The sequence below is a fragment of the Mustela erminea genome, chromosome 17 (genome assembly GCF_009829155.1).
Source record: "Mustela erminea isolate mMusErm1 chromosome 17, mMusErm1.Pri, whole genome shotgun sequence".
NCBI lineage: Eukaryota > Metazoa > Chordata > Mammalia > Carnivora > Mustelidae > Mustela > Mustela erminea.
Window position 1 is genome coordinate 30,954,548 of NC_045630.1, and position 26,884 is coordinate 30,981,431.

At 43.2% G+C, this 26,884-nt stretch overlaps 1 protein-coding gene across 1 annotated transcript; it reads right to left on the minus strand.

Annotated features, from left to right (window-relative positions):
* Positions 1–1,210: 1,210 nt before the first annotated feature.
* On the minus strand, positions 1,211–26,116 carry FBXO28 (F-box protein 28). Its single transcript, XM_032317851.1, has 5 exons — positions 25,809–26,116; positions 18,059–18,168; positions 13,893–14,031; positions 6,235–6,430; positions 1,211–4,810 (listed from the first exon to the last, which is right to left on the minus strand). The coding sequence occupies exons 1-5, from the start codon at positions 26,073–26,075 to the stop codon at positions 4,416–4,418; spliced, it is 1,107 nt and encodes a 368-aa protein (XP_032173742.1). The 5' UTR covers positions 26,076–26,116; the 3' UTR covers positions 1,211–4,415.
* Between the last annotated feature and the right edge of the window lie 768 nt (positions 26,117–26,884).

Sequence of the window (26,884 nt, forward strand, 5' to 3'; positions counted from 1 at the left end):
AACAGCGCCCGTTGGAAGCGGACTCTGCCATCTTTTGTGCAGGAAATACAAAGAAAACAAGTAGCACTGGTTACAACACATTTATTCACGTACCCTGTTGTGTGATCGGGAGGTGCTTCTCACTCCCAGTAATTGAATTAGGTTGTAACAGTTAAAATTCCAGAAGCCAAACTAGTAATTTATTGGTGCTCATGAGCATAAGTAAACAGACATGGTACCACATAAAGGAATTTTAAACACTTCTAAACTTTTGGTATAGCTTTGAATATGGACCGGTATACTTTGGCAGTGGACCTGATAGATTTCCAATATGCTTCGAAATCCCACGGTTCTTTCAGACACAACAGGAGAAATTTGGATTTAACTTTGGAATCTTGAGGATCAGAGATTCTCAGGAAGCTGGAAAAAGCCAACATTACTTAAGCCTCTACTTACCGTGAATACAATTTAGTGCTATTAGAAAGAAAACGGTGGGCAGCAACCGATTGCTGGTTTCATTTTTTTTAGATTGCTTTAGTATTTTTTGAAAAGAATTGACCTCAGATGGTGGGCTATAGAAACTTGTTATTTCCGAGGAGTTTTAACTTCGTAACCTTCCTGGACTACTAGTTATAGAGTCTCATGTCTCAAGAAATTGATGGCATTGTCAGATCGGACTTTATGTGTTACGTATTAGAAATAGCCGGTTCCAAGAGAGACTGCATCATACGGGCTGATTGCTTTTCAGAATGCCTCTATTCCTGACTTCAGATCGTACTTCCATGATATTTTGAGAGGGCTGGATAAGTGCTAACAAATGGGTACTCACAGCGCTAGGGCAGGAGGTAAGAATGTGCTGATCACCAAGGATGAGATTTTATGTTACATTAAATTAAAATTCTTACTGTTGGGAACAGACAAGACCAGGAGTTCCTAGATCCTAGAAAATATTATGGCTAAGGAAATAGAGAACTCAGGGAAGGGATCCACCTCCAAGAAACTTTCAGTAAAACAGAATTAAGTGCCCTGTCTTAGGAAACAGTTCACTACTGATCAGGAAGTGGGACATCACACATCATTTCTTTGGAGATTAAAGTGCAGGCTACGAAATGGCATAGAAAACAATGCATAAAGTAGTGCAATTTCAAGGTGCCGTGGTGTCTGCTTCTTACACACAGCCTCTGTTCCTATGTCCATCTTTTCTTAAAAAACAAACAAAAAAAAATCCAGCTATCGTGACACCTTTAGCTTATTTATTTAGGCATGACTCATACTGTTTTACCCACCTTCTGGGCTACATAGAATATTGCAACATTTTAACAAGTAGAGTAATAGTGCATACACCTTGAAACTACTAAATAGAGATTAAGGCAAGCCCCTGTAAAGTTCAGTACTCCAGAAAACACGTTTTACCAAAAGTAAAAAAAAAAACCCAAAACAAAAAAAAAACAAACCAACCCAAAAAGCTGCTTCTAAGACCAGTGGCTTTAGACCAGATGGCACCCCAACGGTTTTTTAAAACAGTGTGATTCGTTACGGGGACTGCGTTTGCGTCTGCCCCATTATTTTCAGGCTCTGAAGAGCCAGAAAGGAGCTGAAAAAGCAGGAGGTTGAGTAACCTCAGGTCTTGAAAAAGACTCTGTATTTGGGATTAGGGGAAAACCGAGCCGAGTCCTTGCAGGAGAGAGGCAGAGGGCCCTGGGTGGGTGAGGTGAGGGCAAGTCCCCATGGAACTGACTGACGCCTGTTCCCCTGGGTCTGTGTTGTGGGCACTGTGCCATCATCGACTGACAAGCACGAGTGACCCGCTAACACAGAGAAGTCTCCTCTGAGAAACAGCCAAGGACGAGGACCTGAATAACTCATGGCATCTCACTCCAGGACAACATGACACTCACAGATGCCGCCGAAGCCACAGGTGTCTGACCCCGGGCAAGATGGTTCCCATCCGGGAGGCTCATCTGCGGTGTTGCTGGGGCCTGCCGGTTTTAGCTGATGAAAATCCTTTGTGATCTGTCGAACCCTCAATGCCACTCTGCTATCCAAAAGCAAGCGCCTGACTTTTTCTTAAGCAAGATGTCTTCGGTAAGATCGAAGACTTTAACAGATAACTGAACCGTAGTGCTTTCTTCTCCTACTCTTACGAACATTCGTGCATTCACAGGTACAACTCATGGGCCTTACAGACAGACAGTTACAAGTGAATCTTGTAGAAATTTGGACTTTGAGACAGAAAATACCTTCCGATAGTGTGGATGCTTCCTACGAAAGCCAAATACTCATGCTAACTAACAGAAGGCTCTACATACATTTAGGGTATGTAGGTGCAGTTTAAAAAGAAACCTAGGAAACTTGAAATAATTCAAGAACAACTGCTAATCATCTGAGGTTGTACCCCTTTGATGCGTAAGGATCCTACTTTATAAACCTGTAAACATGTTACCTGGTTACTCGAGAGTCTTCCTTTTACTGGGAAGGCAGACTATTCATGGCCATGAGTATCCCAGCAGGCCTGCTTCAGAGTTAGAACAATATGGCTAAATCCTAGGATTACAAAAATGACACCTGCCGAGAAAACGAGTTCCAGACGGGGACTTTTATGGATGACCTTGGCTGACAAATGTTTTTTGGAAATTGTTTATTTTAAAATTACCTTCCCAACAAACCATGAAAACACTTGGATGTTAGATGTTTTTTTTTTTCTTCATTGAAAACATACTACATTGTAAATGGAGTTTCCAAGTCAGACAGAAAATTGATCAAAATCTAAGGACAGTATTATGGAAGGACAATATTAAAAATGGGTAAGAAAAAGCTTCGTTTGGTGAGATTAAAGGATGCATAACCGTGTCATGGTGGACAGGCAGAAAGGGTGGTAACCTTGTGCTTTTATTCAACTAAGGTACTTACCAAACCTTAGGTTTTTTGCAGGTGTCCAACTCCCACCTGGACAGGGGTAATTTTCTATATTACACCTAAACCTATTTTAAATAACTGAAGCCCACGGCAACAGCTGTTACGAGTTGATAAAAGAACTTACCAGTCAAATAATAACTACATAATTTAGTACATAAAATAAAACGAGGACAGTAATAGCTGAAGGTCTCAAAAATATACAACTGGGGAAAGTAACCACTGTATACAATTTGGAGGTTGTTAAAGTGACCGCTTAGAAGGGTGAACAGTGCAAGACATGCTTTTCCAGTTATACGCTCAGAACAGGAGTGCAAACAAAATTAAAGCTTCTGTTTAAAGTTGTAGGAAAAGGAAAGCTTGAAATTAGTATTTAAAAGCTTCCCTCAGGTCATCCCCCAGAAATGAAATGATCAAAATGCTTTTTCATAGTTGGATTTTCTTCAGTGAGTTTTCTTTCAGTGGTAAAACTGCATCCTATAAGTTGGGTCCCCTGCTCACACCCGTGGTGATCACGTGCTGATCCATGAACACACACGGTGGTGAGGAAGGGCCACGACCAGTCCCCAGAGGTCCGACAATGACAGAGCCTGGAGTTTGGGGTTCTTGCCTTGGCTACTGTACCTGAACCCTACAGAGAACAGAGAAAGCGATGAGCTTTAGTGTTCCCTTGTTCCCCTAAAACTGGAGGACAAATGGACTAATTCCTCCCTGGAGGCAAGCTGCTGTGGCAGTGGAAGGTGTTAGGCGCTCAAATAAGCTAACGCTGCTCTAGAAGGTGGAGAAGTAGAGAAGTTCAAGGTCAATGCCAGTGCCAAGAGCTTTTTCTGTGAGCTGACTAGGCGATGCGGGCATGCATCCATGCAAAGGCAGGGCGTGGCCCCAGAAGAGAACTGAAAACATGTGTAGAACAACTGGATAAGTCCCTTGCCAGTAGTTTATAAAAATATATAGTCAATCCTGTAGAGGCCCCTCTTACAGTCAACACTATGGAAGTCTGTTTTAGTTACCCATTACTTCGATACCAAAAAGCATTTACTACTTTTCAGACATTCCAGACAAAGGTCACTTATAACAAAAAGTCAACTTTTTTTTTTTTTTTTTAAACAAGATACTGTCCATTTAAAAAGTAGGTCTTTTCTTTCAAGTGAAACAGGACACTTTCTGTATTCAACTTAACTTCTAGTCTGTCCAGACTGGTTTGTTTCAGATCCTTCTGTAATGTGCATATATGCAGGAACAAATAAACTTACTTTTAAACGTTATCTGCACAGAAAAAAGTTAACTCCTCAAAACATGATAGGACAGGTCTGGTTAGTACAAATCTATTGCAAAGTAAAAAGACTCTGTGCATCAGTTCAACCAGGAGAAGCGGGAGAAGACTGTCCCAACCGTGAGAGTTCAAGTTGAAGTTGTGTTCTGTCTGAAAGCCCAGAAGCCTCTGGGGCATCCTGATGGGCATCACTGCTTCGGTTGCTCAACCGCGTCTTCCTTTGGAGCTTGAAAGCCCCCTACCCCCAACTTTACTTTCTATTCCGAAGACGCTTCGATTTCCTAAGGGAGTCTATGGCTTCTGGTGCCTTCTTCCGTTTCCGAGGGGACTCCTCGTTCTGCCCAGCCCCTGAGGAGTTCCCCACCGCGCTCTCCATGACCTCCCGCAGTTTGCGCTCCAGCTCCGCCAAGCGTGCGTTCTGTTCGCCTATGATCTGGGTCTGCTCTAGCAGCTTCTGGTCCTGGTCCTGAAGCTGCTTCTGCTGCTCCTGCACTTTGGTGCGAAGCTCGGAAATTTCACGCCTGAGAACAGTCACGCCGGCACCGTTTGTCTTAACCTGCTGCTGGAGTTTGGTAACCTCTTGTCTTGAAGGGTTTTGCTTGGAGAAGAGCTGCATGGTTGTGAGGGCTGCAGAAGGTCCCGGAACTGCAGAGAAATGGTTTTAAATGGTCAATTAATCACTTAAAATGTCTCCCACTACTGGTAATACTTCATTAAACTTCTTTTGAAATGGAACAGCCTTATAATATCACTTCTGATCATTTCCTCTTGGCATCTACACCCGTCTTAACAGTAAATGAGTTTGAATTCTGATGGTTGGGTTCACGTGGCAAAGTATGGATTGCCAGGAAATGGACAAGGACTACAAAGGTAACATCGACATAAAAATCACTATCATAAATAACCTCCCTTTAAAAAAACGTTATCTCTTAAAGGTTTCCTGAAAGGACTGAATGGATCCATTCCTACCCTAAACCCGCCAAGACATATATATAAATAATACCTTCCTAGACAGATGCATTGTTCCTTCTCTCTCTGCTTACCTTTATCTAATTTCCACAAATACAGCAAGGCTTAGATCAATTCCTACCTCTTGTCAACTCTCAGTCAACAATGGTTCTAGCTTCCTTAAGATCCTGTCTCTGCTACTCATTTGGCATTTCAATGGACCCTTCTTTAAAATGTTTCTCTTACCAGGGATAATTTAATTTCGAGTCTGGATATGTCTTACCTTTTGACATAGTAAGATCCTTGAGAGCAGACACCAAGTATTACACTTCCTTTTAGTCTCCACAGGACACAGTACAGTGCTGTGCGCGTAATAGGTACTCAATAAATAACTGATTAATGCTGAGATGCCACAGGCATTATGATTCAATTACAGCCAGCCGCTCAGTCATCCCACTGAGCACTCCAGGGAGATAACTCAACTGAACAGAACGTGACGTCTTACTAAAAAAGATTTTCCTGATTTAAACTATTTGTGAGAGTTGAAGATATTTTGAACAATTTTGTCTTTCAGTAGATAAGGGATATACTTCTGCAAAAGAGCTGCTAAAGAAGTAGCGGCAGGGCTCAAAGCAGCCTTACGTGGCCTGTCTTTTCAAGCAGTGGCCACTCTAGGGGCTGAAATAATTAAGTGAATAATCCGTGAAGAATTTTGGGGGTTTTATCTGGTATATTTCATTCTGTTTTAGCACCATGGACGTTAACTAGTCAGAAACATCAAAACAAAACAACAAAAGACACCCCACAAATCCCCCCCAAAATATACATAGCTTTTTATCCAAAATTCTAAGTTATTGTATGTCAATAGTCACGGATATGTACAAAGATACAGCCACTAGACTGTTCTTCAAAGTGTAGTTTAAATACTGCAAAACGACAGACAAACGTGCTCAACAGCGATGGATCGGTTACACGAGTGACGTCATTAAAAATCACGTTGCAGACACTATTTACAGACACAGGAAAGGTCACAATATACGACTAAGTATGGGTGCGGGGAAGCAAGTTAGGGAACTGTGTAGGAAATGTTCCTTTACAGTGAACATATCCACACGAGTTACCTGGAGGAGAGCCCATGAGCCTTCCGGACACGTCTGATCCTGGTAACTTCCTCTTCAGAATGGGTACGATCTTCTCATCAAAGTACTCCATCGCCATGGAGGAGATGTCCCTTAGCTCTTGAAGTACTTCATGAGCTCGCTGAGGGGCTCTGGTGGAATTGACGTATCTCAACACTCGATAAATCTCATCAATCACCTACAATAAGGAGGTCTCATTAGCACTTTCAGTTTTGTCTTTATAAGAAAATGGCTCAACAGGGAGAGAGGGGACGATGCCGTCTGTACCGCATGGCTTTGGGCTTGTCATGAGCCTTCGTGTGTTTCATATGCACATTTATTAAGATTTTCTGCATCAGGTGCTGAGGCTAAGGAATCAGGATGAATAAAGTACAGCCCTTGCTCCAAAGGAAACCAGAGGGCAACAGACACGGAAATAAGTGGTAGGAAAAGGGACATACAAGCCGCTAGAGAAACCGGAGACTGAACTATGACGCTGAATCCTGTCTGCGGAGAGGGCTAGAGGAACTGACCCAAATCCACTTCACTCCAGCCTGAGGGTTTCCTGAAGCCCCAGGAACCCAAACAGACTTCCTGCTCTGGGACCAGGCACTCTGTCCTCGAGATTTCGTTTCTCTTCAGACCTGCTGTGGACTAGGATGAGGTCTCCTCGGATTCCCCTCTCCCACTATCAGCAAAGGGTAGTGAGAGGCCCCTTTTCACTTTAAGGGTAACTGCAATGGGAAACACAGGCGTAACATACGTGGGGGAGAGAAAGCTCTGACCACCCTGGTTCCTAGTCCTCTTGCTGGAATGGCAGCTGAACCTGCCTCAGCTCTAATCCCTACAACTGATACACTGTGCTCCTGTAAACTGACTCGTACATTATCTTTACCGTTTTTGGTCTTTGAGGTAATAGTGTGAAAGCAAGGTCTCTCTCCATTTGCTCAAGTCTTCCATTAGGAAAGGTAACATGTTACAGAGAGATTACGGTAGTCAAGAGGAATAATCCATGTTTTCAATAAAATTAAAACCATTCTCTTAATTCTGTCCCAAAGTTATGCACCAAGGACAAGATGAAGGAGATGACCTGCACAGCTTCTACCATTCAGAGGGACTGGTGGCCACAATGTCACATGTTAGGAAAACATGGTATTGACCCAATTTTCAAAATTATTTCACCCTGCAAGGGTTTTAATTACTTTCTGAAAATTACTTTAGCAGCAAGAATGTAAGGGCACGATAAGTCTGGAGGTCTACTAAAGAGATCACAGGCCTTAGGCTGGTCACTTAAAGTATTTCTAACAGTTCGTGATTTTTCTACTTCTCAGTAGATCATTCCTTCAATCTTTTTAATAATGTCTATATCCAACATGGGCCTCAAACCCAGGGATTGCACACTCCACTGACTGAGCCAGCTGGGAGCCCCTGGCCACTCAAAGTTTTTACAGCTTTCAAATATGCTGCATGCTGAACCCCTCCTGAACCTGAGATGATAATATTTTACAAAGTACGGTACGACCATATATGATGCTTCTCTAATGCTCCAAGCTCATGTTAAAACTGGCACCACTGGGGTGCCTGGGTGGCTCAGTGGGTTAAGCCTCTGTCTTAAGCTTAGGCTCAGATCATGGTCTCAGGATCCTGGGATCGAGCCCTGCACTGAACTCTCTGCTCAGTGGGGAGCCTGCTTCCCCCTCTTTCTCTGCCTGCCTCTCTGCCTACTTGTGATCTCTGTCAAAGATAAATAAAATCTTAAAAAAAAAAACAACAAAAAACCGGCACTGTAATAAATGACATACCATAAACACGACTGAAGTATGTGGACTATTAAGAGAATTTCTATCTTGTGTAATCTAATGTTGAGCAAAGTTCCTATTAGAAAACAGAACTCTGATGTCCTCACTTTTTCTCACATTCCATTTTTTTGTTCTACTTGAAATTTTCTTAACTTTCCCCTCTACCCCTTTTATTTAATTAAATGCTTTTTCTATATTTAAGAAATTTAAATGCACTTAAAAATTTTTGATTATTTCTATATGGCATGTGTTTAACTCTATCTCTAATGATTCTCTGTGCTCTGCTCATATTTAAGAACCCAGCACACCTGGGGTGCCTGGGTGCCTCAGTCGTTACGCATCTGCCTTCGGCTCAGGTCACGATCCCAGGGTCCCAGGATGGAGCCCCACATCGGGCTCCCGGCTCAGCCTGCTCGGAAGGTTGATTCTCCCCCTTCCACTCCCCCGCTTGTGTTCCCTCTCTTGCTGTGTGTGTCTGTGTGTGTGTGTGTGTGTGTGTCTCTGTCAAATCAATCATTTAAAAAAAACCCAAAACAACACACAGACAGCTAGCTCACCAGAACCCCTGTGCTTAACCCAGAGGGCAGGTGGGGTGGGAGGTAGAGGAGAAGGGAGAGGTGGAGACGAGGGGAGGGGAGGGGCAGTGTGCCAAGAAAGCAGGGAGGGGAAGGGGGGCGCAGGGGGGCTGATGACAAGGGGGGCGGGGTGGGGACACGGGGAAGGGGGGTGGCTGCAAAAAAGTCAACGCAAGAACAGATTGATTTTTCTTCTTTCATTTTAAAGGTTCAGGGACTGTATTTATTTTCAGCACAGTAAAAAGAAGAAATGTGCCCAAATAATACTGATTCTAAGAATGTCTTCATATTAAAATCAATTTTAAAAGAGATAAAAAACACAACATTCTGGAAACATTCAATAAACTCAAAGAATATTTCTCAAAATAAGGGACCCATGTTCTTCAAAAGCAAAGGAAGCCCAGGAAGTATTCCACATTAAGGAGGTTATAGAGTCCAGCGGGACTGCAGACTGGGTTCTGGACTGAGAAAAAAGTCTCTAGGACGAGTTTCACTATCAGCGGTGAAATGTGCTGTGGGCTGTCAGTGAGAGAGGCCATCGTAGCAAACTTGCATTTCCTGATTTGGTAACTGTGCTGCAGCTCAGTTCCAGAATGCCCTTATCTCAGAAACTACATCAGAATATTTAAGAATAAAGGGTCATGGTATCTCCACTATTTTGAAATGGTTCAGAAGAAATAAAACAGAGAATAAAAGCAAACGGGACAGAAGGTAATAATGCGGGATCTGGATAAAAGACGTATGGAAGATCCTTGTACTATTCTTGCAATTTCTGTGCAAATGTGAAATTGCATCAAGACATGTAGTTACCAGAAAAAAAGAAGAGACTGCAAAATGCCACACCGCTGTTCCTCCCGCCGCCTCCTGGCCCAAACATGAAAAACCAACTAACAAAACCCAATTCTCGGATTTTTAGTTTGTTCAGGGAAATCCTGCCTTGTGACCCTGCATAATCATTCACACTGAACATCCTGACTTTTGGGAACCACTGGGTTTCAGTGAGCACAGAAGCGTTATCAGAGCCACTGGTAAGGCCTTAATTAACAGGGTCTTACCCATGTTTTTCTTTACTATTCTATTTTCCAGAACGGTCAGTTGGTCTCTGTTCACTTGTGTGCTTCAGTATGTGTGAACTGCCAACACGGACGCTGAATTTTTTGTACAGTGTGACTTCTGTCAGAAGAGTTGAAAAATACCAATACAGTGGTCAGGGTCAGCAGCTGGGGCCCTACTGACCTGCAGCTGTTTCTGTTCCAATGTTTTACTGGAACACACGCACATGTCTGTTTCCTGCATGCTGTCCATGGCTGTTTCATGGAGCTGAGAGAGACCACGTGGCTTGCAAAGTCAGAGATGCTTACTACCTGGCCCGTTATAGAAGGAGTTTCCTGATCCTGTTCCATGATCGACAGTGGCAAACTACCAACCAGTCTGACTCTCTTTTAATGCCCTTGTGATCCATACGGTCTCCCTGTCCAGAGACCCCATTCTAAACTCCTTCCGCGAGTAAGACCTGGATTTTCCACTCAGGAGGAGGGCAGTGACCTAGCTGTTTGGAGTTGGAGAGGGGACCTGTAGGTTTAAATCATTTTTAAATACAGAGACGCGACCCACCCTCCCTTGTTAGTCCCACTCGCACTTGGAGCTTTCTAGAAGCCAGCTGTGCAGACCACGCTGCCACCCAGCTCTCCCACGGCCCATCTAGGCTTTAACCTCCTCAGCTCTGCTCAATCAGCTACCACTTCTCGTGTACTTTGCAGCTTCTAGAATTTTGCTGCTCTCCTGACTTCACTCTCATGGGTCTCGGTCTTTTTTTCCTTTTTAAAACTAGCTCCTTTACTGTAAGAACAAGCTTTGGGAGGAATTTGAGGTAAACATGCATTTAATCTGTCATCTTTAACCTACCATTTGCTTTTAAGAGTAAATTTGATTGCTCTTTCAGAGAATATTTAATTTTGAGAGGCGGAGGGAATCTTAAGAAGGCTCTGGGCTGAGAATGGAGCCTGACATGGGGCTCGATCCTGTGACTCTGAGATCACGACCAGAGCTGAAATCAAGAGTTGGTCACTTAAGCGACTGAGCCACCCAGGCACCCCAGAGAACAACTTTAAAAATGCTTTTTTCCCTAGTGATAGTTTAAAATTCCAAAATTCTGTATGTATTGGGCATTCTAATTTAAACTATAATGTTGATATTACCCAGGTTCACTTAAGTGCCTTGTAAGAGTAATCTGTGAATGAAATATTTACTATAGACATGAAAACGAGTTCTTTTATGAAGTACGAAAATTCCTGAATTTTTAAAAGTTTTTATTTTAAAGGTTTACCCAGGGGCACCTGGGTGGCTCAGTGGGTTAAAGCCTCTGCCTTCGGCTCAGGTCATGATCCCAGGGTCCGGGGATCGAGCCCCGCATCGGGCTCTCTGCTCAGCAGGGAGCCTGCTTCCTTTGCTCTCTCTCTGCCTCTCTGTGATTTCTGTCTGTCAAAATAAATAAAATCTTAAAAAAAAAAAAGAAAAGAAAGGTTTACCCATTTGTCAGAGAGCGAGTGAGAGAAAAAGAGCACAAGCAGGGGGAGGGGCAGGCAGAGGGAGAAGCAGGCTCCCCACTGAGCAGGGAGCCTAATGCGGGACTCGATTCCAGCACCCCAGGACCATGACCTGAGCTGAAGGCAGACGCTTAACCTACTGAGACACCCAGATATCCCAAAAGTTCCTGAACTTTTAAGTAAAATCCAGAAGCAGGATCTGGGGGAACACAAGAATAACCTAATATAGAAACCTTGTACCAGATCACAATTATAGGTTACACTGAGAAAGAATTATTATTTTTTAAACATCTTATTTATCTGTCAGAGAGAGAGGGAACAGCAGGCAGAGGGAGAGGGGGAAGCAGACTCCCTGCACAGCAGGGAGCAGAATGCAAGGTTCAATCCCAGGACCCTGGGGTCATGACCTTAGCTGAAGGCAGATGCATAACCGAGGGAGCCACCAAGTGTCCCTGAGAACTATTTTATAGAATGTACTCCTTTAGGCATGTGAGGATTAAATGCCACGTCCTTCGGTTCTGAAGACAGAATGTGAGGACTTTTAGGCTGAGAAGTGCAAAAGGGGAGAAATAGGAAAACAACCCCAAATTACAAAGTGTGTTAGGTTGGCAGTTTCATTTTTGTCTAAGCAAGCTAAAAAGTACCAGCTACATGAAAATAAAAAGTAACATTCTGGGTGGTGCCTGGCTGGCTTGGTCCGTCGGTAAAGCACACAACTCTTGCTCTTGAGGTCATGAGTCTGAGCCCCATGTTGGGCTCAGAGATTACTTAATTAAAAAAAAAAAAGAAAGAAAAAGAAAAAAAGGAATATTCTAAGGATACACAGTGTTTGTTGTTTTAGGCAAAATATAAACTAAGAAGATGGCACTTTTAAGAAATAAAGTTATTCAAGATGAATCCAACAAAAATCATTTGTTTTTTGGGGGGGGGTGGGGATTTTTCAGGTTTACAGGAGAAAACTTTGGATGAGTTTTTGTGAAGACACAGGTCCTATTAAGGAAGAATCAGCAGGCTGGCGCGAAGCTTCTGTCAAACCCATCTGCCAGCTGGGCCCTGGTGCTCTTACCAAGGGTACAGGGACAGACCCTCCACTGCCGTGTGGAAAGGCAAGGCCACGCACGTGAATGTGCTCTGAGGACAGAAGTGTTTCCCGCATCTAGCTTGAGAGCAGTGATGAGGGAGGGGGAGAGGGACGGGTCTGGGTTAAAGGTGGGCCTGGGCATGAAACTCCTTCTTGACCGCTGTGCCGCTGAGGGCCCAGGAAGGGCTGCAGTGAGGAGCTGGCCCGAGCTGATGTCCGGGGGGGCCTGCCGAGCCTTGACACCTTAACATATTCTCCATGGCGCCGTGGTTTTGTTATTTTGATCCTAAAATTAACGTGAAGAGTCAACAGAAACTTGCAAAAAACCAGCAGGACTCAACTGGATTTATTTGTTCAGACAGTCAAGACCAGCATTCCAATCACATGATCCTGATCACCCAGAAAGACCCATCCCTTCTGTAAAGGTCAAGTACTAGGCATCTCAGCTCTGTGGACTGAGCACACACTACTCCACTCTCGTTCGTAATAACTGGCTGAAGTGTTTCTGAGGTTATGAAAACTCTAAGATGTTTCTCAAATATTGACATTCCTAACAATGAGATAAGCAACAAAAACCACGAGGCAGCAGGGGACAACCTACACTAGTTCCATGAACTTCTCAGATCACTTGAGAGATGAGGCCTGTACATGAGATCTGGATGCAATATGGAGTAAGAATCAGAACCAATTTTTAAAGTTAAGTACTCCATAGAAGAATTTGTAGCTAACAGGAGGCAAGTGAGATATACTGAAGAATATTTCAAATAAAATAAGAAACAGGATCCCCCTCCATAAACATCACAGAAAACTGAAAATGGAGGAAATACAGAATATTGTTAAATACAGAATATTGTTAAGTATCTACGGCAATAACCAAAAGAGAACATTCCAGTTTTTCTAGGAACTGATTAGCTCCGACCATAAGGGAATCTTTTGCTAGCATCAACTAAGTACCAAAAGGACCTTTCAATCCACCTCTGCCTCTTCCACATACGATACGAAGAGACTTCATCTGAATTTATTCTCCATTCAGGAAGCAAGATACCACAAGCACTGAGGCAGTATCTTAAGTAGCACGTTGTGAACTTGGGGACGGTAAATACGCCACGACAGACTGACTTCTGGGTTCAATAAGACTACTCCTGTGCTGCTATCCAGTAACTGTCTATTCTCGCTGAATCTGGAAGTATTTAGAGTGTCTCCATGAAATACTTCTCACACAAAACAAAAACCAGCTTGTCCCTCCTACTCCACCTCCCCCAAATCCAAATTAGAACAATCCTGAAGGCAGGGACAGTACCCGACTTATTTGCTGTCGATCTTAAACAAAGAGTAAAAGCCCACAAATGTGTTTTTCAGCAGGAACTCTGTTTTCTCTTCCTATTTATGGAAAGAGTTTGTTAACTGGAGTTGAGGACGAATTCCTAACAAGCTTTTCTAAAGAACAGCAGAGCATCTACTGTGTGTTTCACAATGAGACTTTTAAACATGAAGGTCATGTATGGTATGGACTTATTATCCATAAGAAACTAAACAAATCCATTCACAGAAACTCATTCCAGAAAGATGGGTACAATTCTGACATTTAAACAATCGCTTAACAATAATAGAACTTTAAGTAGTGCACTCTAGCTGTTTTGGGAAAGCAGTTCTATTTTACCTTTCCTGGGATGAAGCAACAGAGATTGGAATCCACATACTTCATGAAAGTCATGTTTAACAGTGAGAGCCTTGTTTCCACAGCAGCAAGGATGTCTGCGTGACGAGCTAATGAGTGGTTTCTTCTTTCTGACTCCCTCCTAGAGTAAGAAAAAAAAGCAAGCATGAAAGTAATATTGTGAACTAAATGGCAAGCAGAGAAAATGACTTCCTGGGACCTCTTTTTTCTTTTTTAAAAGATTTTATTTATTTGACAGACAGAGATCAAAAGTAGGCGGAGGGGCAGGCAAAGAAAGAGGAGGAAGCAGGCTCCCCACTGAGCAGAAAGCCTGATGTGGGGCTCAATCCCGGGACCCTGGGATCATGACCTAAGCGGAAAGCAGAGGCTTAACTCACTGGGTCACCCAGGCGCTCCCTTCCTGAGATTTCTAACAGTCTAATATTTACCTGTGAATTTGATACCTACAATTGGGTCATGATTTAACCGAAATCATCAATGAATCGCTATGTCCAGAAATCCCTGCCAAGGACTAGTATTCACTGATAAATTATAGGGGAGAGGGGAATCCGTTTTTTTTTTTTAATTTTGTGTTTTGCTGTATCAAGCCTAATGGCCATTAGAATAAAAAAAAAAAATCAGAGAAATGGAAGAATTACACAGGGGTATGTGAACAAGGGACATATGTTTTTACCCATAAAATCAGCTTACTTAAACTTCTATATAAACTTTTTTTTAAACTATTTATTTTAGAGAGAGAGAGAGAGACAGAGAATGGGGGTAGGGGCAGAGAGAAATTTCAGGCAGACTCCGCGCTAAGCGGGGAGCCTAATATGTGACTCGATCTCACGACCCTGAGATCACGATCTGATCCAAAACTAAGAGTTGGTGGCTTTATTGACTGAGCCACACTGAGCTAGGCACCCCTAGCTCACTTACACTTTTCAAGTGTTACTGAAAAATACTTCACATACAAAATTCACTTTGGAGGTGTGTGACTTCATGATTTCTGATATATTCAGAGTTGTGCACCCACCACCACCATTTAATTTCTCAACGTTTCGTGACCACAAAATGAAAGCCCGTAACTATTACCAGTCACTCCCATTCCCTAGCCCTTGGCAACCACTGGTGTACTTTCTGCTTCTACGGATCTGCCTGTTGTGGACATGGCAGGTAACTGGAGTCGTAGGATATGTGGCATTTTGGGTCTGTCCTTGTTCACGTAGCACAGCTCTCAGGGCTTATCTATGTTGGAGCGCATATCCAGGACTCCATTCCTCTCCACTGCCTGCTGACATTTCTGTCATGCAAACATGGCATCATTCTGAGGACCTGATCATCAGGTGATGACTTCTGGGCTGTTTCCACTCTCTGGCTATTATGAATAATGTGACACAGAACACTCACGTACGTTTTTGGTGTGACTATATTTCCATCTCTTTTGCTATATACCTATGCTATATACCTAGACGCTATATTAGGTATATAGCAAAAGAAATGAAAATATGTACGGAAATGGAAATACATATATTCCTTTTGTTTGTTTGTTTTTTAAGATTTTATTTAGGGGCACCTGGATGGCTCAGTGGGTTAAAAGCCTCTGCTTTTGGCTCAGGTCATGATCCCAGGGTCCTGGGATCGAGCCCCACATCAGGCTCTCTGCTCGGCGGGGAGCCTGCTTCCCCCCACCCCCCCGCCTCTCTGCCTACTTGTGATCTCTGTCAAATAAATAAAATCTTTAGATTTTATTTATTTATTTCACAGACAGAGATCACAAGTAGGCAGCAAGGCGGCAAGAGAGAGAGATAGGGGGAAGCAGGCTCCCCCTGAGCAGAGAGCCCGATGCGGGGCTCGATCCCAGGACCCTGGGATCATGACCTGAGCCAAAGGCAGAGGCTTTAACCCACTGAGCCACTCAGGTGCCCTGGAAATACATATATTCTATGTATATAGAATATACGCTGGGTCATTTGTTAATTCTGTGTTTAGTCTTTCGAGGAACAAAGTGTTTTCCAAAGGGCAGAACCACTTTACAATCGCACAAGTAATTTATGATGGTTCTGATTTGGCCACATCCTTTCCAAGATTTTTTTTGTCTTCTTTACTCTGGCCATCCAAGTGGGTGCTGTGTGCTATCTGTGTTTTGATCTGCAGTGCTACCGGCTGGGGACTGCTGATGTTGAGCACCCTGCATATGCTTAGCCTTCAGCTTCTCTTCTTTGGAGAAATGTCTCTTCAAATCCTTTGCCCCCTTTTAAACTGGGTTCCGTGTCTTTTTTATTGTTGAGCTCTATGAGTTCCGCATACTACGTGGATCAAGGTCCCTCACTGGGTTATTTGAGCTGTTCACCATCTTGATGTCATCCTCTGTGGCACAAGTTTAAATTCTGAGAAGGTCCAGTCTGCCTACTCTTTTGTTACTCGTGCTTTCGGTGTCATAGCAAAGAAACCACTGCCGAATCCAGGTCCATGGAGGTCAGTACTGTTTCCATGTGAGGGTTTACAGTGGAGCCCTGACACTCACACTTCGACTATAGTCTACTTGGAGTTAGTTTTTGTAGATGGGATGAGGAAGGGGCCCAGCTCCATTCTTTTGCAGACACCCAGCTATCCTAGCATCATTTGGGGAAAGCATTATTCCTTCCCCCATCGAGTTGTCTTGGCATCTGGCTTGAAAATCACTACATATCTAAGGATTTCTTGTGCATCCTCCTGGTTCCACTCCACCTGTGCAACCGCCTGTCTTTATGCCCACACCACACTGGTTTGATTACGGCAGCTTTGCAGTAAGTTTTGATATTGGAAAGGCGCAGGACTCGGTCACCTTTGTTGATCTTTTTAAAGACTGTTTTGATTAGGGGCGCCTGAGTGGCTCAGTGGGTTAAAGCCTCTGCCTTCGGCTCAGGTCATGATCTCAGGGTCCTGGGATCGAGGCCCACGTCGGGAGCCTGCTTCCTCCTCTCTGTCTGCTGGCCTTCTCTGCCTACTTGTGATCTCTATCTCTGTAAAATGAATAAATAAAATCTTAAAAAAAAAAAAAAAGACTGTTTTGATTATTCTGAGTCATCTGTATTTCTATGGAACTGAAGGATGAGCCTGACATTTTCCGCACAAACCACAGCTAGGATTTTGACAGGGCTTACACTGCATGTGCACAACCACTTGGGGAGAACCGCCACCTTCAGAACAAAAAGTCTTCCCATTCAACACCATTTAAGTCTCTTTCTATTTCTTTTACCAATGTTTTGTGGTTTTCAGCAGACCAGTCTTCTTTTGTTATAGTCATTACTAAGTATCTTATTCTCCTTGATGGTACTGTAAATGGAATTTTTTTTTTTTAAGTAAGATCTATGCTCAATAACCCAGAGATCAGGAGTCCCATGTTCTTGTGGCTGAGCCAGCCAGGCCCCTGCCCCTCTTTTCTGAGTCTAGTTGACACACAGTGCTACAGTAGTTTTAGGGGTACAACATAGTGCTTCAGCATTTCTCTAACTTATGCCATGCTCATCCCAAGTGTAGCAGACAATGCTATTATTCTGCCATGGACTATATTCCCTGTGTTGTACTTTTTATCTCCATGACTTTTTCATTCCATCACTGGAAGCCTGCGGAGATTCCACTTCGATTCACCCACCCTGCCCATCCCTGCATCCTGCAGTTAACTTGTTTTTGGATCACTGGTTGCTAACACAATTATGCAACTCCTTTCCCGCACTGATCCTGCACCCCATATCCCTGCTGAGTTTTTATGAGCTCTAACAATTACAGGACTCCTTATGCATATGATCACATATATAGGAGATCTTGTCACCTCTGCAGAGAGAAAACGACTTCCTCCTTTCCAATCTGGAAGCTTTGAAATTTCATTTTCTTGCCTAACTGCCCTGGTTAGAACCTCCAGTATAATGTTCAACAGAAATGGTTAGAGTGGGCGAACCATAGTCAAAATCACTTACTGTGATTTAGGTACCCTTCCCTATAAAAACTTGGAAACCATTTAGTATGTAGACTTACCCAAATTAAAAAAAACAAACCCCAAAACAACAGGGGTGCCCCATGTCAGGTATAGCCATTACTTTAAAGACAAAAATCCAAAAAAACCCCAACCAAGAAAGGGAAAGAAAATTCCCACTTGTAAATTATTGCCAGCACTAGGCACAACGTACCTTGGAAGTTGTGCTTTAACTTGTTTCTGACATAGATTGTGGTATCTCTCCACTTTTAGAAATCCCTGATTCAACATTCTCTGGCAGACCAAGTCCATTCTTTTACAAACCTACAGGAAGAAAGAAGGAAAAGGGAGAATTTTAACAGATAAAACCCAAATATATAACAGACAATTAACTTAGACTCCTGTTAGCTGAAAGTTCTCTGTGCCAGTACTGTTCCGCAGTTTGCGGTCTGAATCTCTAAATCAGTACACATGGTAACATGTGTGGTGTATAGTGAGGTGAACCCCTCCTGCTTTATAACTCTTGTGGCATTATGTTAAGAAATTAATACTATGTGTAGGCAGGGAATTTTACTTTTATTTTAGGTATTGGTTGCATGTTCTGAATGTATCCCCACTACTATGGTCAGAAAATGTAGTCCTGAAGATCAATAAAACAAGATATTCAAAAAGTTTTTAATGGTTTGAAAAAAGAAAGTTCTCTGGTAGCTCAAAATGTGTATTCAAACTGATGCCCAACCTCTCATAAAGTTTGTGAGCTATAACCAGAATGAGAATTCTTACTTATTTCTACAAGCCAGGGTTAACTATGGAGAGTTACTAAATACTGTCCTGTCTTCCATAATATCAAATATTTTAACATATGGAGCAGAACCTTGACTATTTTGAATCCTTAAGGAAAACTATGTTTTTATACAGTAAAAGCACAGGATTGGAAGTCCGAACACCTGAATTTCAACGTAACTTTTATGTGTTCTTGAGCAAGTCAGCTCAATAAAGCTGGAGCCAGCCTTCTGTAAAATTGGATAGTACCTAACTCACAGAGGTAGCATGAGGATTAAATGAAACAATACACACTAAAATCACTTTGATAAACTCTAAAGTGCTCTGTAAAAATTATGTTTAATTGTTTAACTTTGTACTAACTGGAAGATTTTGTTCCAGAGATGCCGTATTTCTGAGAAATACGTATTATCTTAATAAAACCTGGTGCACAAAATCCTTTTGTTCTTCGATTCCTGAGGATTTTGCAGTGACTCGGAGGCATCAACTTGAATGTCAGTTCCCACTGTATAGGTGTGGATATTTAAAGTGCAAGACATTGAAATAAATCTAGATCAAGGCCAAGGCGGTTAGGCGGATGCTGTCCTATGCTTGTCTCTCTCCTAGCACCCGGCACAAATGCTTGACAAATACTTGCTGAAATTGAAATGTTTGTTTTCTCTGAGAATACACAGACAAAAATTCTGGCAAACTGGACTGAAGCTAACAAAAGCTGTAATACTTATTAATGAAAGCTTTAATACTACAGTATTAAACACCATGTAGTTCCAAAATCAGAGCACACTAAATGAAAGGTATTAAGGAAAACACTTCTTTTCCATTTGAAAATAAATAAAAACAACAAATTTTAAGTAATGAAACTAAGAGTAATTCCTAGTTATATTTTAGAATATGGTGGGATCTATTTCTAACTAAACCAAGCCAGCTGTCAACAGTCAACACATGGTCAGTGTCTATTAAAAAATAACATTAATAGGGGCGCCTGGGTGGCTCAGTTGGTTAAAGCCTCTGCCTTCAGCTCAGGTCATGATCTCAGGGTCCTGGGATCGAGCCCCACATCAGGCTCTCTGTTCAGCAGGGAGCCTGCTTCCTCCTCTCTCTGCCTCCCTCTCTGCCTACTTGTAATCTCTGTCTGTCAAATAAATAAATAAATCTTAAAAAAAAAGACATTAATAAAACTAATAAATATAAACATAAATACATGTTAAAGTTTATTTGTTTTTTAGTAATCTCCACACCCATCCCGGGGCTCAAACCCATGACCCTGAGACCAAGAGTTGCACACTCCTCTGCCTGAGCCAGCCAGGTGCCCCAGTATAAATAATTTTTAAAGGAAAAATAACTCTTCAGAAAAAAAATATTTAGAGTTACATTTTTGCAAATCTCTTTGATATGTAGTTTTATAGAACAGAAATAAACTGCCATATCTGCTTCTGTATTCAGTCTACTGAAGTATTACCTTAGACAGTTCGAGAAAGCACACAAGCACGTTTCATGAGTTATCTGTATGCTGACATCATCACATGTCACAGAGCTCCTGGAAAGCTCCACTGTCTACTTGTGAAAGGCAGAAATAACAACTTAAAACTATAATGAAAAGACTTCAGATCTTACAGACTCCCTCCCTGAAAGGGCCTTGGGGACCGCTCTGGGAGCCCAAGACTAAACTTTAAGAACCACTGGTACTGAGACTTTAGGTAAAAAAAAAAAAAAAGTATATATATATATATATATAATATATATATATCTACTTTTACTTTATCTTTGTTTTTGTGCTGTTGGTCATGGCTTACTGAACATCCAGGAAAGAAAGAATACCAAATTAAATGCTGTTCTTTTCTTACAATATTGATTAATGCTTAAAATATTTTTGACCTCAGCTTTTGTGGTTCTGTTCTCATTTGTCTGTCTTTGTGACCTCCTGTTTTTCCAAAACTGACGGGAAAAAATTTTACCTTACTTGTTATTAAAATACAACAAAAATCCTAGCAATCTGGTCATTTACCCAAGACAGTAAAATAAAATTCTGGAGTCTAATATTTCAAGATGATGACTATGTAAAAAACTATCACGGCATTCAGAGATCAGCACAACAGATACTTATCAACATACCAGGGAGCTCACAGAATACTAGTCTCCAGTGGAGACATTCAGTTTGGGCTCCTCCGTTACTGCTGTTCTAATTAGAAGAGATGTGGTTTTTCTTTAATTATTTGAAGAGTTAAATTGCCATGTCTACCCTCTTCCATCATTTTCTAACCTAAGTAGTAATGAAATATTTTGTTCACTTTGTCTAGGAATCTTTTTTGATTTCTTGTGCCACCATGGTCCTACTTAACAACGCAAGACACATATGCCATAAATTTGTGAAACCTGTAATTTTCCTATGAAACCTAATCTTAGTGTCAAATCTCGGTTGATTCTAAGATCCATATCTTTCCAGATTTTAACATTTGACATTGGAATGGTCTTACAATAATTGGCAGCATTTCTTTTTCAGAGGGCTCACAGGCTACAAAATATAAAAGGGTGGACTTCTTTGATTTTGTTTAAGATGCTGCAGAGACTTTAAGACGTCAATAAAAGCTCTTCAGAGGGATGGGGAAGCACTGCCAGAATACACATACAAATTGATCAAGATGCATTCTGATTTCAAAAATCCTAGAACACGATACTGTATCTTAGAATCCAGGAAATGTAATAAGTTCGGATTTTTCATGTCCTTATTTAGTGCTTTACAGTTCTCAAATGAATTGAATACCTGATGCTTTTCTCCAATTAATCCAGAAGCTATTATCAAAGATTAGGCCACTTACCAATAACCCTCAAACTGGAAAGAACTTAAGACACCAGAACCTTTCCTTTCTTTTTACAGTGAGAACATGGAGGCCTTAAGAAATTATGTAACGTGTACAAAGTCAAACTATGCAGTGGCAAAAATGAAATTAAGAATTCAGGCTTCTAATTAGTATCTTTTTAAATTTAGTGATCTGCAGCTCTACAGAGTGAAACAATTATCCTAACAATTCTCAACTGATTGGTCTCAACTAACACTCTGCTGCTACAGAAAATGTTGGCACAAGTCTCAAGTAGGACTTCCTGAGGCAGTATGAGATTTTAAGGACATTAGGGGGTGTTCTCATCACACTGCTAAAGTTTAGAGAGATGGTGCTAGTCTATATCTTTCTAGAATTCTTCCAAAGTTCAAAAATCAGAAGTCAATTATGAGGAAGCAATGAGACAAATCTGCACTGTAGAACATTTTATAACCCACCTGCCCTGATTCTTCGAAAAGCCAACTGCACGAGGAATGAAAAAAGTAGGGAGAATGTTCTAGATTAAAAAGACATTCTGGGTTAAGCCTCTGCCTCCAGCTCAGGTCATGTTCCCACTGTCCTAGGATCGAGCCCCACATCGGGCTCTCTGCTCCGAGGGGAGCCTGCTTTCTCCTCTCTCTCTGCCGGCCTCTCTGCCTGCTTGTGATCCCTGTCTGTCAAATAAATAAATAAAATCATTTAAAAAAAAAAAAAAGAAAGAAAGAGCAAGCTGTGGTTCTCAAAGTGTGGTCTAGGGACCCCTGGGATTCCCAAGATCCTTTTGAGAGTCTGTGGGGCCAAACTAGTTTCATAATACGAAGACGTTATTTGCCACTTCTACTCTCATTCCTCCATAATATACAATGGACTTTTCCAGTGGCAACACAACACATGACAACAATTTTCTGGCAACTAATGAAGAATATACTGTCTCTTCCTGCGTCTTCTAGAATTTTCTAAGGTAAGCTCTTAGGGTCTTCAGTAACTTAACAGTATAAAGATGTCCTGAGGTTTAAAAAAAAAAAAATTGGGGCGCCTGGGTGGCTCAGTTGGTTGGACGACTGCCTTCGGCTCAGGTCATGATCCTGGAGTCCCGGGATCGAGTCCCACATTGGGCTCCCAGCTCCATGGGGAGTCTGCTTCTCCCTCTGACCTTCTCCTCGCTCATGTTCTCTCTCACTGTCTCTCTCTCAAATAAATAAATAAAATCTTAAAAAAAAAATTGAAAACTACTGGCACACAGCAAGAGATGTAAGGAAGACAGCATGCCTATTAAAAAAGGAGTTAATGGTTTCTCATTTTCTTACCAATCAACGTTCTCTAAAATTTTCTAACATGTTTGAACAAAAGATATAAAAGGAACTATAAATGGGTAACAAATTTAACTAGCTACAGTGCTCTGAAGTGTCTCAGGATGAAAGTATATAGGTATTTTGTTACCTACCAGAAAATTTCATTCCACATAATGAGCAAGACTTCTGAATTTAACCTTCAGTCATATTTATGTCCTGAACTACTAATAGGATTCCATTAAATTTATAGAAGCTCAAACCATACAGGAAAAAATTTCATAGGATACCTCTAAAACAGCTTTTAAAAAGCCTTCCACATTCATATTTCAGTGAGTGAGAACACTATGCTCACAAATCAAAGTCAAACGCTCAAACTTGGCTTAGATACACTCCTGAACTGGGGGTAGGACCTCACTTCTTAACCTTTGCCACGTGTTTCAAAAACTCTCACCCTATCAAGAGGGCCTAGGTGACAGTCTAACGCTGTATCAGCACAAATTTGTCTGATTTACTGAAAAAACAACTCAAAGTACAAGTTTTATCACTTCAAAAGCTGTGTTCCATCAAATAATTTTAAATACATTGGAAGAGTTAAGTATTTAAAGCATTATTTCTGTGTAATCAAGATTTCTAGGCTCTGGATACATTTTTGGAGCATCAATGGCAGGAAAAATGAACAAACAAACCAACAATTCAATAAGGCATTTGGATAATCCCTTGGAAAGAAATGGAGAGTCACATTTCAATTATTCATGGCAACAGGAAGCAAAGACTATCATCAACTAAACTGCACAAACAACTGAAAAATGTTATTTTAGCAATCTCAACCAAGAGCACATCTTTTAAAGAAAATACAGAGTAATGAGTACATGGCTTATGTGTCTGTCTTCTAATTTAGGTGCTAACCACAGTGACAACTGAGTCCCTAATAAGTAAACCAGAGAGAAAAAAAAAACCTGAAACATCCAAACAATACATACACTAGTTCATCAACCACTGAGCTGCTGACATTTAGCGTTATGGAAACTAATTCTATTCTTAATTAGTATCACTCTCTTCCAAGCATATCCAGCCTAATCCCACTAAAAACAAACAAACAAACAAACTTAAAATGAAAGGAGCTGGAGTAACGTGTACTCCAGATAGCAGCATACATACTAATGTTCCTTGATTTTTTCTGGCAAAGAGCCCTTTAGATATAAGGAAAGCACGAAGCAGGCACTGTTTCTACCCTGCCAATGTCATTAAGAGACCACAATTAAATTAATGCTGACATCTAGTGGCAAGAAAAAAATCTTTCTTTTATAATGCTACCTGAATTGTACCTTATGACCCCAAGCGGATCAATCTGAAACCAAAGACATTTCCAAATAGCCACAAAAGATTATCCACTTAATCTACAAATTATCTATTAACCTTAAGCAAACAAAAGAATAAGAAAATAGTTCCTCATTACTAAACCAGAGGGGAAAGACCCTCTCTAGGACATAAAATTGACTTAAGAATCTTTGGGGGGGGGTACAGGGGATGGTAAGGGGCTCCTTATGAAAAACCTGTTTGAAACCACAAATCTGTACCCTAAAAGTCTAGAAGAGATGACTGCTTTAAAATTAAGAACGCAACTGAGTATTTCACTTGAAAGAGATGTCATTCATTAATAAACAGTGGGATGTCCTAAGAAGCTAGTTTTCCCCCCCAAAAAATGTTTTTAATTTTTAAAAAGGTAAACGACTGACAAAAGAACAAAAAACCAGTGTTCCCCAACACTTACAAAACAGAACTGTGAATATTCCAAGCTTTACAAAGCCATTGTTTGGCTGAGAGGCTCAATTCAATCAAACGTTATGCCTAATTTCCAGACACTGTGAACATACAGCATGAATCTTGAGCAAACATCACCCTTCATAAAAATCGGACTATTTAAGATTCTACACGGAATTCTAGGATGACATGTTTGGGGAATGCAGGGACAATCAATTTTGACAAACGATATTTCAACTGAAGTATCTTCCATTCTGCAGACTGGCGTGGTAGAACTGCTGGGCTGACTAGAAAAGAGAAACCTGGTCATCAGTTTGAATCAAAATTAATAAACTTTCTTTAAAAAGTATGATTTCCCTTCCAAAACGCAATTAGAATCAAATTTAAACTGGAGGTGTAAACCTAAAATGTGGCACACGAACGAGAAAATGCTGTACACACTACATTCAGAAATATGTCTTTGTCCTCTTAAAAACAATCCCAAGCACAGATTGAGCTCCTACACAGAGTCGGCACAGAGTCCCTTCAAAATGTCCACCTCCTTCAATTTCCTTCCCACTTAAAGGATAAATTCCCCGACAGGAAGCCAAAGATCTTAACTGAACTAAGACATTCATCAAACCTTCAGTCCACGGTGTGGAGCGAGGTAAATTCCTCCTTTCTATAAATCACTTGAACTACTGTGATTTGAAGCTGGCGGGTGGGCGTAAGTCACTAGTTAGAAAATGAACTGCAAGAGAAACCAACCCTGTCCAGGGGCGAGGTGCTCCCCGAGGGTGGGAAGTGTCGGGGCGAGGCCGAGCCGGACGCGCTCTCGGTGGGCTCTACTTTACTGGTCACCTGGGGAGCTGGGGCCACCAAATGGCGTTCACGCCCCTCTGAGCCCCCACCGGGTTTGTGGAGGCCTCCCCGACCCTACTTCATCTTCTCCAACCGGGAAACCTAGGTCGGGGTTGGGGGGGAAGTGGGGACACAGTGCGTGATTCCTGCGGACCGACCAAACCTGGCTGGGCCCGGCCGGGGACTGGACGCTGGTGCACAAAAGGCTGCGACCCGAGCCGCGGAGCCGGCGCTCGGGCCCGGCGGCGCTGGGACGCCCCAACTCCCGCCGCCGCCCCGCTTCCGGGCCGGGGCAGCGAGCCCCCTAGCTCCGCGGCAGGAAGGGGAGGGGGGATGACCCCGCCGCCCGGCGCCGGGACTCCGCGTCCTGGAGCCGGCTGCGGCTCCCTCCCCGGGGGACGCGCTCCCCTCTCCGCCCCTCCCCAGACCTCGGCCGGCGGAGGGGGCGGCGGGGGTCCCGCGGGGGCCTCACCAGGCGGAGCTGGCTAATTTCGTCGTAGGACATAAAGCTGAGGATGTTCTCGATGGCTACGATGGGCAGCGCCACCAGCGTGTTGTTTTGAGGCAGCTGGTCGGGAGCCAGCGCCTGGGCTGGGGGCGCCTGGGAGCCCGGCTGCGGGGCCGGGGGCGGGGGCGGGGGGGGCAGTCGCTGGGTAGAGCCGATGGCCGAAGAGGGGCCGCCGTCGCCGTGGCCGCCGCCTCCTTCCTCAGCCATCCGCTCCTCCGACGCCGCCGCCATCTTGGGGGTTTGATTTCTTCCCCCCCGCAGCAAGGGGAACTAGGGCGCTTCCGGTGCGTCACTTCCGCCTCGGGCCGCGGGGCGGGGCCCCGGAGGGGTGGAGCCTGCGCGGTGGCTGGCGGCGGGATTCGCTTGAGTTGCGGTTGGTCCCCGTGGCGGTGCGGCCTGGGGCTGTTTTTCCCGGGAAGCCGACCTTTGGAGGCCCTCTGACCCGAGGCCGGCAGGGACCGGAGGGCGAGGGAGCCCGGTCGGTTAGAGTGCAGTCCGCCGGCGCGATTTTCTTGGCGCGCCTCCTGACACGGGGCGGGGAGAGTAGTGTTGCCTCGCGGGTGTGGACTCGTCGTCGTTTGTGGAGAATGAGGTAATGGTCCCTTTAAGCGAATGACGAGGAGTGAAGTACTGACTAAAGCCACGGTGTACAGGGACCTTGAAAACTTCCTATTAAAAGAAAGAAGCCAGACCCAGAGGACAACATTGATCTGGGGACGTCTGCAGCCGTCAAGTGCGCGGAGGGCGGAGGGGCGGTTTTCGGGCTCCGGGGCTGGAGGGAGGGAGGGGCGTCCTGCTGCGACCCCAGGGTTCTGCTGGGGGATGGAGAGTAAGGAGGGGAGCTGGGCGGCCGGGGTCCTGCTGGGGGAGGGAGGTGGGGCAAGGAGAGGAGCCCTGCTGGGGGTGGAAAGAGCGAGCGGTGCCCTGTTCTGGGGCTAGGGTCCTCCTGGGGTGGTGAAGCGGAGGGTGGGAGGAGTGGTTAGGGCGGAGGCACCTGCAGAGTGGAGGGAGAGGCATCCTGCCGGGGTGAAGATGCTTCC